General features: G+C 33.2%; 1 protein-coding gene across 1 annotated transcript; it reads right to left on the bottom strand.

Moving 5' to 3' along the window:
* Nucleotides 1-358: 358 nt before the first annotated feature.
* On the bottom strand, nt 359-12,684 carry LOC139497130 (uncharacterized). The gene is made up of 3 exons (XM_071285220.1): nt 12,378-12,684; nt 5,409-5,745; nt 359-2,897 (listed from the first exon to the last, which is right to left on the bottom strand). Exons 2-3 carry the CDS (start codon nt 5,473-5,475, stop codon nt 868-870), a joined length of 2,097 nt encoding a protein of 698 aa, XP_071141321.1. The 5' UTR covers nt 5,476-5,745; nt 12,378-12,684; the 3' UTR covers nt 359-867.
* Between the last annotated feature and the right edge of the window lie 1,596 nt (nt 12,685-14,280).

The following is a 14,280-nucleotide window of genomic DNA, read 5'->3' on the forward strand; positions in this document are numbered from 1 at the left end:
ACGATATTAAAAAATCGTTTACATTTAGTATACACATACACATAATCACACACAAACAAAAACAGAACAGTACCTTTTTTTTTAAATGAATATCCATGTACTGTGCAACCTGTCTAATCCGAAACACTAAGGGACGAGAGAATCGTGTCGTTTTGTACAGGTTGTCGAAATACTCTGGTTAAACAATTGAAAAAAACTGGACACGAACTTTAACATTGCATTGACCCTATTATTTCTGCTTACTTTAGTCTGTCATTATATTTTATCATAATATGTTTTGAACTTAATAAACTAAGGATCAAAATATTTAATGAAATCTCTTATATTACCACCTTTTTGAGTTATATCAGTAATGAAATCAAATTTGAATTTATATTTTATATAAAAACAGCTTCTGTCATTCGTTGGACACCGATTTGCGTATGTTTCGTGGGTACAGGTAAACCACGAAAATAAATGTTCAACACAAAATAAAGCTTGTTTGGAGAATGGACAAAACCATGAAATGAAATATCCACGGGCAAGTTTTCCTTCATTAACGAAAATTGTAACCAACGAAAATAAGTATTTTCACAGTATGTTTTCGATCAAATCAAACCGATATCATATGTAAAATGGTAAAATTAGGAGTTTAGAAGTCAACATGTGTTAGAATCCTAATTACATAGCAAACAATATATGTCTACAAAGTAAATCAAGATAGCATAAGGACCTCACTTGGTTTTCAGATGTCAATTTCAAACTGATATAAAGCGACATTACTTGACTGATACTTAAAACTTGTCAAACGATCATGAAATGGCATATGAAGGTTATAAACATGATAAACATAACTTTAATCATTTCTGTCCTTCGTCCCGAAAGAATTCAGTCTTTAAAGAAGTCTTCGATTAAATTTACTGGTGCTTGATTTAGAAATTTATTTAAGTTCCTTAGGAAATCAACACATTCTTTTGTTGTAAAATCAAATTTCTTCCGGTGTTCCCTTAAAACTCGTTCCCATTCCAATCTATTGCTTACGTCAAAATCAATGTTATGTCGTATTCTATTGCACGTAAGTCTAAGGTCAAAATTGCTTGCTTGGTGTCGGTTCTCAAACTGTCCACAATAAGTTTTACACACTGACTTCATTTCGTTGTATTCATGTTCACATCTATGTGTGTCTCCAAGTCTAAAATAGCACAAACACCGTAAAAAGTAAATATAACTTCTTGAACAATATTTTGCAATTGTCAGTCCATATTGAAAACACATATTCTTTTTCTTTCCCTTAAATACTTCTAGTAATTCTCGGGGAACTATTAATGATGTAATCGGGAACTCAAAATTAGACGACGTTAAATATAACATTTCAGTGAAATCGCGTGTAGTCCTTAAGAAGTTGTAAAATAAACCAGTCTTCATTATTCTTTTACCTTCATGAAACATACACAAATCTAAGTTCTTCAAACCTGCATTGGTTACTTGTAGACTTTCATTATATCTCCCGCGAGTGTATAACCATGAGGATAATAGTATTTTACCAGATACAATACTGTCTAAAGATTCCATTGTTAACAAATGCATTTCCAATTTACGTAATGTGTACAGTGATTTTTGTCCAAGATTTGAATTATCCGTGTCTATGAAATGGCAAACCAGTGAAATAGTTTTATGTCTAATGACTGGCACTTTGCAAATTGTTGATAAGAAAGATTTGTTCATAGGAATAACTTTAGACATAATATAATACGTTCTTTCCCTGCAAAGCTGAATTATATCAAAAGTTAATTTGAAAATGTCTAATTGTTCCTTTTTGTAGACAGTATGGTTTAAAATGTCAATATCAAGCTTTTGTCTTGTCATAAAGTAAGAAAATCGTTCAAGAGTTTTTGTTTGCAGCACCCATTGCCATCCATGGCAAGCAATATCACATAAAATTTGTAACAAAACTTTTTTTTCTGCAGTATTGAATCTTTCACGGAACAAGTTATTACCTTTTACAAAATAACTTGGACAATTCATGGCATTCACAAACTGTATTAATCGTCTGAGACAAAGATGAAAACAAAGGAGTATATTCTGAGGAATCCAATAAGATGAACTAGTGTCTTCTATTACCCAGAACATCACCGTTTTCATAACGTAGGAACAAAGTAGTTCTGCAACATTTGGTTTGTTCATAATCTCTCTCAAAATTAGTTTGAGAACCCCATATACTAATATCTGGGTATGATTGAACGTTTCTATTAGCTGTTTTTCCGCTGTACAAAACGATAATCTCCAATCTTTATCCACGGCATGATTTCTGCTGCTTCCTACAGGAACAATATGACATCCTTTTTGAACAATAGAATAAATCATTTCCTGAGAAGGCCATCCAAATTTCCGATTACGATGTATCCATTCCATTGCAATTTTTGGCCATGATTCACTTTTTAGTGAAAAGATCTGATCATAGTCTACATCCCGTGTTGATCGCATAAATGCAGGTCCATGCTGTTTTAACTTAGTACAATTCTTTATACCTAATATATCATTAAGTACATTCAAACAAGTGTGAAGTTCATTACTTGGTACAAAGTTTCTTAACATCACATATCCAGGGTGTATAATATCCATCAATGAATCATATTCAACAACAAACATTGCATCATTGTTTTGTTCTCCCGTTTCATGCACCGGTATATTTGCTACAAAAAGGTAATCAATGTCACTTCTAGACATGTCTAAACCTTCAGATGTACTACCGATAATTTCCATTTGGGCTGAATAAGGATGATTTATTTTATTATGAAATTTATTAATCAATAGTCGACGAAGTTTCACTATTTTTGCAGTCCCAATATGAAGACTTAGAAAACGGGAAAATAATTCGGATTGTGTCCTCAGTATAGCTATCCGTTCCTCTCTTTTACCTTCAAAATGAAAAAAAAATGTCGAAGTGAAATGTGAACAGTATATATCAATATATGTTACAGTAAATGTATAATTGTGTAAGAAGGGTATTAATTTGTCGCGAATTGTGCACAATCACTAGAAAAAAACAAGACATCATTTTAACAGGATGCTAAAATGAAGTCTCCTAAGCAAAATTTGTATAAGTGTGAACCGATGAAGACTCTCTATTAATCATCAATTTTTAAAGCATTTGCAACATTTTTGGAGAACTGCTGCGGTGTTCAAAATTGAAAATCGCTGCGTAATAATAGTAATAATAATAATAACACTTGCAATAGGAACTTAGCAAAACCACTACATTGCCAAACTTTGTTTCTTGAGACTTAGATTTCAGGGATCATAACTGATTACAGGAACAAACAGACAAAAAATTAAAAAATAAAAATTTGACACAATCCACATTATATGCAAATCATAGATTTTGTGTAATATTACCTACACTACAAATAAGAAGATGTGATATGATTGCCAATGAAACAACAGTCAACAAGAGACCAAAATGACACAGCCATTAACAATTATAGGTCACCGTACGACCTTCAACAATGAGCAAAATTCATACCGCAAAGTCAGCTATAAAAGGCCCCGAGAAGACAATGTAAAACAATTCAAACGAGAAAACTAATGGCCTTGTTTATATAGAAAAAAATGAACGAAAAACAAATATGTGACACATAAACAAACGACAACCACTGAATTACAGGCTCCTGATTTGGGACAGACATATACTTAAATAATGTGGCGGGGTTAAACATGTTAGCGGGATCCCAACCCTCCCCCTAACCTGGCACAGTGGTATAACAGTACAACCTAAGAACGAATTATACAAATCAGTTGAAAAAGGCATTACTCATCAGATGGGCAAAAATACAAGTGTACGTGGCCGGGTACTTATACATCCCGACAAAAAAGACACAATGAACAGATCTGAGAGTACTCGCAGTTATCTGACAGCTAGTTCAAAGTCACTAACACGAATCAATCTAACCTATTTCTTATACATGTTATACGTACAGAACAAGTCGGTTTCCTAAAATATCTCACAATTTTCACGAAGCCAGTGCATAAGGGATTGTATTTGAATATTGTAAAGAAGGGATAATTGTTATTTATATACTTTTCGCATTATTAAACTAGAGGCTCTAACGAGCCTGTGTCGCTCATCTTAATATATGTGCATATTAAACAAAGGACACAGATCGATTCATGACAAATGTGTGTTTTAGTGATGGTCATGTGTTTGTAGATCTTACTTTACTTAACATTCTTGCTGCTTACAATTATCTCTATCTGTAATGAAATTGGTCCAGTAGTTACAGTGGAAAATAGTGTAAACATTTACATTTTATGAAAATTGTAAAAAAAAAATGACTATTAAGGCCACAACTCCTTAGGGGTCAATTGACCATTTTGATCATGTTGACTTATTTTTAGGTCTTACTTTGCTGTACATTATTGCTTTTTACATTTTATTTATATCTATAATAATATTCAAGATAATAACCGAAGACTGCAAAGTTTTCTTAAACGATCACAAAAATTTATGAAAAATGGTTAAGAATTAGCTATAAAGGGAAATAGGGGTCAATTGATAATTTTGGTCGTGTTGACTTATTTTTAGATCTTACTTTGCTGAACATTTTTGCTTTTACAGTTTATCTCTATTTATAATAATATTCAAGATAATAACAATAAACTGCAAAATTTCCTTACAATTACCAAAATCAGGGGCAGCAACCTAACAACGGGTTGTCCGATTCATCTGAGAATTTCAGGGCAGATAGATGTTGACCTGATAAACAATTTCACCCGATGTCAGATTTGCTCTAAATGCTTTGGTTTCAGAGAATCTATATTTTACCCCTGTCTTCTAAGATTAGCCATAGCGGCCGTCTTGGTTGGTTGGCCAGGTCACCGGACACATTTTTTTAACTAGATACCCTAATGTTGATTGTGGCCAAGTTTGATTTAGTTTGGCCCAGTAGTTTCAGAGAAGAAGATTTTTGAAAAAGTTAACGACGACGGACGAAGACGAGGAGATCGACGACGACAACGATGGACGAGGACGCCTGACGCAAAGTGACGAGAAAAGCTCACTTGGCCTATCGGCCTTTCCGAAATTCTGTTTTTCGGATTCTATTGAAGACATTAGTGTTACTGAGGAAAACAAATGACATTAAAAAAGCATTTATATAGCTTAAGAAAAATCAATGAAAGGACAAACGTTAGCGTTAAACATGTTAAATACAATTAAATGTCTAATAATTTCATAATTTTTGGGATATTTACATGACATCATACTCAAACTCAACAAATATATTGTCAATTTAAGCTCCAGCATTTTTTTTAAATCATCTGCAGTATATATTTTGATAGAATCCGTGTGGTTCTTCATACATTGATAAGTATTATAACCCAAAACATGAAATTTATGTTTATGATTAACTTTTTATAGAAAAGCAACAAACCTTGAGGAATATTCAAACTATCTAGGAATTTGTCTGTTACTACCACTTCGGAAGAATGTTTTGACATATTGCTGTCGCTTAAAGACAGTGAATCAACACAGTGTCTGTCTTTTCTAAACACTCTTCATTTAAATTTGAGTTACACAAGCCTTTCTTTAGTTGTTTTACTGATCGCAACCCACTTGTTCGTGAAGTAGTTCTGAGGTTTTCTTCAATCATCTATTCGAGGAGTCATTATCGTAGTTCTACTTTCCCCTTTTGTAATAATCTTCATAAACTATCTTATAAGGGAATTCGTAGAAAAGGTTTTTGGGCCATTGTTCTTCATATGCTTAAACTGAAAGAGATAAAGACATAATAAAATATTTGATACAAAAGTTTTTCGTTCACTTTCCAATTGAGGAGTTTTATCTGACAGTAATTTATGCAAAGTTCAGCTTAGTAAATAAATCAGTTATTTCAGATAATTAGCAAACTTAAAAAGAATAGTATATAGGAAGATAAACCTAAAAAAATGAATGGAATATTATGAAATTTCTCCCTTTGTATCATTGCCGTATTATCAAATATTTTTAAGTCAAAAGTCAAAGATCTGAACCTATTTCAAGATACTAAGTCTGGAAAACATGATTTATTTATTTGTTATAATAGTCTTTGCGTTTGCTTTCAGTAACTATAAGTAGTCTTAGATCATTACGTTGTGACCTTTGTCATTTTGTCAGTTGTGTAACTAGGTGCTTTATGTAGAACTGACGACTCAAGCCTTTTTGTTTGATAGTTGTTTATCATTTTGTACCTTTGTACATCTGTCTAAAATGAGTAAAGGATTGAGTGACCTCGAAACATGTAGCTCCGCACGATATTCATTTGGGTCTGAATCCATTAGTCAGCTGCGAATGTGTTTAGTCGCTGAATTCATAGTGTTTTTGGTTTATTATTATGTATGAATTGTTTACATTTGAAATTTCAGGTTGAAGCCGCAAGGTGACATATAGCTGAGTTATTCAATCTTTGGTGTTGTAAAATCCAAAAAATACATATAGTACGGCGGCTTTGTGAAAAATTGTGCATATCCTGCTACAAGCATGAAATTTGGCATAGACCTTCCTCAGCTATTACTCTTTTATTTCAGATAGGGAGGCATTTGAAAAAAAAGTCTCACTTCCGGTAAAATCCAAAATGGCGGACGTCATACTTAAATCAGCCCAATATCGAAGGCTAGTGTGTAAAAATGTGTTATTATCATGCTACTATCATAATATTTGAAACAAACCTTTGTTTTTTACTTCTTTTGGATAAATGAAATAAATAAGATGTCTTCAGAAACCCTACTTCCGGTTAAAATCCAACATGGCGGACATTGTACTTAAATAAGCTTATTTTTTAGAGAGGGTAATTGAAATGTGTTTTAACGTATTGCTACTATCATAACATTGTGCAGGAACCTTTCTTTGGTGCTTCTCATGGATACAATGTATAAGACATATGTCTTAAAAATCCTTACTTCCGGTAATATCCAAAATGGCGGACATAGACATATCAATTTATTATTCAAATTTTCACCTTTTTTTTAAAATGTAAAAAAATGATTTTTTTTTTATGCTGGTCATTAAAATTTTGGCTTTAAGTTATCCCCAAAACCACAAATTTTATCATTTTGTAAATGTTTATATAAATATATATATGTAAATATAAAGTTGACACTTCCGGTAAAAATATGACGAAAATTTCAAAGATGAGTCCTCAATCCATTTCTTCGATGTAGAGTTTTGGATAGATTAGTTTAAACAAAATAAAATCACTATAGTACTAAAACATATTTAAAATTACTACAATTTTCGGCCAAAAATAACGATTTCCACGACATGCACACATCGCAGTGCATGGGAGACCCGATTTTCACAATGTACAAGCTTCTGACAAAATGATGAGGCCTCAGAAAGAGTTTTTATTAAAGGGACCCTCTTTGTCCCTTCGCAATCCATTAGTGCCTGGACTGGGTAGCATAAGAGCCAATCCCAAGCTCGTCTCACTGGACACCTGCATTAGTATATTTGCACGTTTTACATGCTTGAAAAGACTAGACCAAGTTGTGGGAATAGCCTCACTTATAATTAGCCTTCCCTTTTGTGCAAAAAATGATTTTCTTGCTTCGTTAATCATGTTAGCTCCATCTGATAAGTTTGTGCGATCTAGCAGTAAAACCCCGGTGATTTAGGCTGATCAATCATCATTCTTTATATTATAGTCACATCTTCAAATACCACCAATGTCTCCCACGCAGTCGTTTTTTTCCTTTTCAAGCAAAAGAGAACCGTATCACAACCGGTAAAGGTATGGGTCAGAAATAAGTGTGTGTGATTACTCATTGCCTAGTGCATTTGAAAGGCCATTGATAGATATTAATCCAAAGATTTTTGCCTTCCCAAAAACAATCCATAGTTCGTCTACCCCTATGTCATGGAATAGCAAAACAGTAGTGACAGCATCATCGGTGACTGTTAATCATGAATCGTTTAAGTTCGTGTTTCACTGCATCAGACAAAGCACCATGATTTTAGTGCATGTTTCTTTATGTGAACATGGTGCTACACTTGAAATACATCAAGTGGTGGATAAGATAGAATATCCTGAGCATGTGTTGCTACAATTACAATACTCATCAAAGACTTCATCCACTCTTGTTACAGTTTCAAGGTATTTTATTAAGGTAAGGACATAATACCCAATCATCATACTCGTTCGGAAACACCTTGAAACTGTAACACCATGGATGTAGTGTCGGATGCGAACATAGAAGCTAAAAGAAGCAAGAGCAACATTTAGGGGAAAGGGAATACACAGACGAATCCAGGGTTAAAAACATCCTCAAAATTGGCAAAGTTTTCTTAGAGATGACGACAATAAGAAAGAACTTTTAAGTTTTCATTCACAGAGGCTTGCTCAATACAATTTTGAGTACAAGGTAGTTGTAACAACAAATGCTCAGGATGTTCAATATTATCCACCACTTGATGATGTTTCAAGTTTAGCACCATGTTTACACGAAGAGACTGACACTATAATCAAGATCTATGTGTCTGATGCAGTAAAAACAGACTTAACTGAGTCATGACTCGAACAGTCGATACTGATGTCATTGCTGTTTCGCTATTCCGTGACATAGGGGCAGACAAACTTTGATTTGCATTTGGAAGGGGAAAAAGCTTAAGATATATATCTATCCATGACCTTTCAAATGTACTAGGCATTAAAAGATAACACGTTTGCTGGAAAAGGAACTGCGTTGGTGACAATAATCATGTTAATGGCGTTTGAAGATGTGACTTTAGCATTTAGAATGATGATTGACCAGCCAACACCACCATATGGATTTGATAAATTTAATGTCATTGAAAACGATACGTGGTTTTGTTGTAAGATCGAAAAAAAACTTATCAGATTGGGTTAACAAAGCAGGAAAATATGTGTTTTTGGAATTTATGGATGTGAGGACCAATACCACAGTCTTTGTAAATGTGGGAAATCAGCTCTCCGATTATGAATTGCGGCCTAACGAGTATGCTGATTGGGTATTATGTCCTTACCTTAATAAAATACATTGAAACTTTAATACGAGTGGATGAAGTCTTGGATATGTGTGGTAGTTATAGCAACAAATGGTCAGGACATTCTATCTTATCCACCACGTGATGTGTTTCAAGTTTAGCACCAAGTTCACATTTAGAGGCAGACGCTAGAATTGTGGTGCATGTGTCTGATGCAGTGAAACATGAACTTAAACGAGTCATGATTCGAACAGTCGTTAATGATGATGCTGTCACTACTGTTTCGCTATTCCGTGACATAGGGGTATACGAACTATGGATTGTGTCTGGGAGGGCCAAAGACTTTGGATTAATATCTATCAATGACCTTTCAAATGCACTAGGCAATGAGTGATCTGACACACTTATTGTTATCCATGCCTTTACCTGTTGTGATATGGTTCTCTCTTTGCTTGAAAGGAAAAAAACTATGTGGGAGACATTGATTGCATTTGAAGATGTGACATAAAGAATGGTGATTGTCAAACTAAATCACCGGGGTTTTACTGTAAGATCGCACAAACTTAACAGATGGGTATAACATGGTTAACGAAGCAAGAAAATCATTTTTGCACAAAAGGGAAGGCTTATTATAAGTGAGGCTATTCCTTCAACTTGGTCCAGTCTTTTCCAGCATGCAAATCATGCAATATACTTAGGTAGGTGTTTAGCGAGACGAGCTATGGATTGGCTCTTATGCTACCCACTCCAGGCGGGGACAAAGAGGATAACTTTTAAAAATCTCTTTTTGAGGCCTCATCATTTTGTCAGAAGCTTGAACATTGTGGATATAAAAAAGGATGCCGCGGTCATTTTTAATGTAGAAAATCAGGTCTCCCGTGCACTGCGATGTGTGCATGTCGTGGTGATCGTTATTTTTGGCCGAAAATTGTAGTAATTTTAAATATGTTTTAGTACTATAGTGATTTTATTTTGTTTTAACCAATCTATCCAAAACTCTACATCGAAGAAATGGATTGAGGACTCATCTTTGAAAATTACGTCATATTTTTACCGGAAGTGTCAACTTTATATTTAAACATTTACAACATGATAAAATTAGTGGTTTTGGGGATAACTTAAAGCCAAAAGATTGATGACCAGCACAAAAAAAAATTTATTTTCTTTAAAAAAAGTTGAATATTTGAATAATTAATTGATATTTCTATGTCCGCCATTTTGGATATTACCGGAAGTAAGGGTTTTTAAGACATAAGTCTTATACATTATAACCATCAAAAGCACCAAAGAAAGGTTCCTGCACAATGTAATGATAGTAGCAATACGTTAAAACACATTTCAATTAACCTCCCTAAAAAATAAGCTTATTTAAGTACAATGTCCGCCATGTTGAATTTTAACCGGAAGTAGGGTTTTTGAAGACATCTTATCTATAAAATATACCAAAAGTAGTACATAACAAAGGTTTGTACCAAATATTATGCTAGTAGCATGATAATAACACCTTTGAAATACTAGCCTGCGATATTAGGCTGATTCAAGTATGACGTCCGCCATTTTGGATTTTACCGGAAGTGAGACATTTTTTTCAAATGCCTCCCTATCTATAATAAAAGAGTATTAGTTGAGGAAGGTCTATGCCAAATTTCATGCTTGTAGCAGAATGTTTACAATTCGTCTGAAATATGCTTGTAGCCGCCGGACTTATAACTCTGAGAAAAATTCAAAACGAAAGTCCTTTACCAAATGGTAAAACTAAAAGCGCAAGCACATCAAATGAACAACTGTCATATTCCTGACTTAGTACAGGCAACACGATGAAGTAAACCTAGTTCTATATCTAGCTAACATTTCAATACAATGATTTTTTATTTGACTTTTAGAATTAGAAAATTAAAAAAAATTAAAGCATTGATTCTTCTCACATTCAAATTGTAAATGCAAACTCCTCAAATACATTAAAATTAAAAATATTCGTACATGTCTAATGTGGAGCCTTTTTCAAAGTAGCATGATCAATTGAAAAAATCAAAATCAAAATTTTTCAACTTTTTCATTTGTCATGAACAGTAGTTTACCGCTAGCCATACCGACCGCTTAAATTGCAGTGTTGAAACAACGGAGCTTACATTAAAACACTTCCTGACAGATAGCAAGTACAAACAAAAGCCAGAACACACAAAACAGAGAAATTCATGAATAAATAATATTAAAGTAGATTCCCACAGTTTTAGCTTGTAACCCGGATTTGATTTTTCCTGTTTAAGTCAGTGAAAAGCTCATAGAAATATAAAAGTACTAAAAATACTAAATGAATACCGGTGTATGATTACTTTCTTCAAATGATTGATTATCAATGACTTGGTTTGCTTAATCTGCGTTTTACATTTGCACAAATTAGATCTTGACTTCAATTGTTTCGCCTCTGTCTGATCTGATTTTGTGACTTATGTAAATGTCATCATTCCGAATTTATAGACAGAGCATGATCTTATTTGGCCATTAGGCATCGTTCTGGTTTCATGACATGTCACCAGATAGTAAAGACGCCTTATCTCATGTCAGGAAGAGGGTAAATACAGACCAATGTTTTATATAAGACAATTATCTTCGTTTGTATTTATATTAGTTTTGGCGTAAATATCTATGAGTTGGTTTCTTTATGATTAATAATATGCAATCTCAAATAAATATTCTATTAACTTCAATTTTATATATACCATAATTAATAGAACACGTTAAAGTACATATCTTTTGAAGCATCTGTACCAAAGTATATATCTGGAACTGATCGAAATGCAATAACACCTAGATTGCGTTCAATATCGTAGCGGCTACATAGGGGTACGTAGATTTATGACTTTTGAACTACAGATAGCTTAGCTGCTACATATATAGTGATAGCAGCTAGGCTAGCTATTTGTTCAATAGACAAAAATCTACGTAGCACTGCGTAGCAGATACGATATTGAACGCAACCCTTGTGTCAACGATCATTATTTTAAGTATTGGATTCTAATAAACTATTCTATTTGGAGACAATGGTCAAGTAAACGATAACACATTCAAGTCACAGGCAAGATATATATCTATCAAATTAATGTTAAACATTGTCATGATTTAATAGAAAACTAATACTTGCACGACAATTGTATTTTTTCAATCTAAAAATATCAGTGTGCGTAGGACACAACCATGTTGCTCAACAAAGGAATTGGATTATTGTTTTTATTTATGATATTTATAACTACTTCCATTTTTGTAGGTTATATATTTCGGAAACTTGTTTCCAAATTGCATGCTCATGGAATGTCTATTGTTTGCTTTAAGTGATAATGATTAATTAACTCAAGTGATAGTATATATATTATTTGACTTTAAACTATTACATATACATTTGATTATTATAACATATACGTACCTGTTCAGCGGAAAACTGCGAGGATATCGATTACCATGTCTATATTAAAGTATTTATAAATTAAGTGAACAGTAGTCCATTGCCGATGTAACACTGTTTTTCTTTTTAATCACTATATGGCAAAACAAATTATCAGTGGGCATACACTTAAGATATTGTATTTTTGAACAATAATTGTATCCGTATTGAACGTGAAAGTCCTGTGCTTGTAAATCATATGAAATACGCTTAATTTAAAATGAATCAATATCGCTGATTTTTTACTTATGCTACGTGTGCAAACTAGTTTTAAACATCGACCTATTGTGGTAATATGATCGGCTACAAATAAGAATTGCATACAGGTAAAGTGTTCACGGATGAAAAAGCGGAGATACTTTGACTATTTTTGTATCTAGAACTAAACAACAACGCGTGACAAAGTTTTAAACAAGTATATTTATACATGTTATATAAAAATGAGGTCCGGTATAACACCTGTCTATCATTAAGTATTTCGTATTTGCAAATGAACTTTTAAAAAGTAGATCATAGCAATAGATTATAATATCAAATTGTCTATAAATAACATTAGTTCATGGACCAATTGCAACGGTCATAAGAGTAAAAAAAGTGTTAAACCTGATCAACTCAACGCCAACATGTTCTATCATAAAAACGATGTTTAGAGCTCCTAATGGGTGAACATATACTGCTTCACATGCGAAGTGCATTCTTTGTCAAATAAACTATGTTAATGGGAACAGCTATTCCCGAGTTCTCTGATTTGAAAGAACGAATCAAGCCGTTAAAGTTTTGATAAAGATTTATTTGACGTATCATTTAAATGGATTATTTGTAATACATTAAGTCAAAGTGTAACAAGTTTACGGGAGTGCTTGGTACTGTCTTAAATATTCTCAGATACCCAATACACTAAAAACGTTTACTTTCCAGTTTACTCTAATAGTTTTCCCTGATTGTTTTGTCTGCTACCGGTTTCGGAACTGCCGGTCACTGGGATCGGAGTACTATTATCAAACCTTAAAATGTCCCGACCAGACCACAGAAGTTTACCGGCGACGCCCTGATGTCATACCTGATGTTTGGTTAACCTGTTACCATTTTAGGTGTTTTCAAAATATATCTATAGTTACTATAACTTATAAATTGTATACTATGCAGTTTGTACTTTTTCAACGGCAAACATGGAAAACAAGAAGACACAAACATGAATATAAGCAAATACAGGTCACACTTGGCCTCTTATAGCACATAAATAATGAGCAAATCCCATAAAGCTACAAAAGCCCCGGAATAAAATAATGTCAAACAATCAAATGGAGTTACCTAAAAGTGATCTAATTCACATTGTTCATATTTATTAGGTTGTAAATGATCAAGATAGATCTATGGGGGATAACTTGTATGCAGATTGAAATTCGTAACTTTTAGGTAATTAAGTTACTGCGAAATTAATGTGTAAGTATGTGTCTGTGTTACTATCTTTTACAATTACATCTAACAGTCGATTGTTTCAATTTGAGTCTAAACATTTTAACTGCTCGACTTTGAACTTACATTTGGTCATTTTTCAATAAAAACCTGATTTCTTCTCCAAGCCAATTAAACAGTTTTGACAAAGGAGTTTTAATTTTAGAACGTGTGTCCCTGACATTCCTGAAAAAAATGTCCACTACGAAACGAAGTCATAACATTTTGCTATAAACCAGTTTTATAAAATCAAAGTTTGCAAGAGATATAAACATTAGGGTCTTACAAAAGAAGTGATGCTTTTATAATGGCAGTTAAATTGTTGGAAATTAACATTGAGCACATCAAATGCATTAGAGTGATACCGGTTTTTTTTAATGTCCACTACTAAACAAGTCAAATCTCCTTGAGAATCGGGTTTTAAAATTAT

Source organism: Mytilus edulis, chromosome 12 (assembly GCF_963676685.1).
Source record: "Mytilus edulis chromosome 12, xbMytEdul2.2, whole genome shotgun sequence".
Classification (NCBI taxonomy): Eukaryota; Metazoa; Mollusca; class Bivalvia; order Mytilida; family Mytilidae; genus Mytilus; species Mytilus edulis.

What these genes read in the sequence shown, in the direction of transcription:
- LOC139497130 (XM_071285220.1), bottom strand. Translation starts at nt 5,475, where the DNA reads ATGTCAAAACATTCTTCCGAAGTGGTAGTAACAGACAAATTCCTAGAT. An exon ending in TAGTTTGAATATTCCTCAAG is followed by an intron (nt 2,898 to 5,408) that starts GTTTGTTGCTTT and finishes TTCATTTTGAAG; the next exon opens with GTAAAAGAGAGGAACGGATA.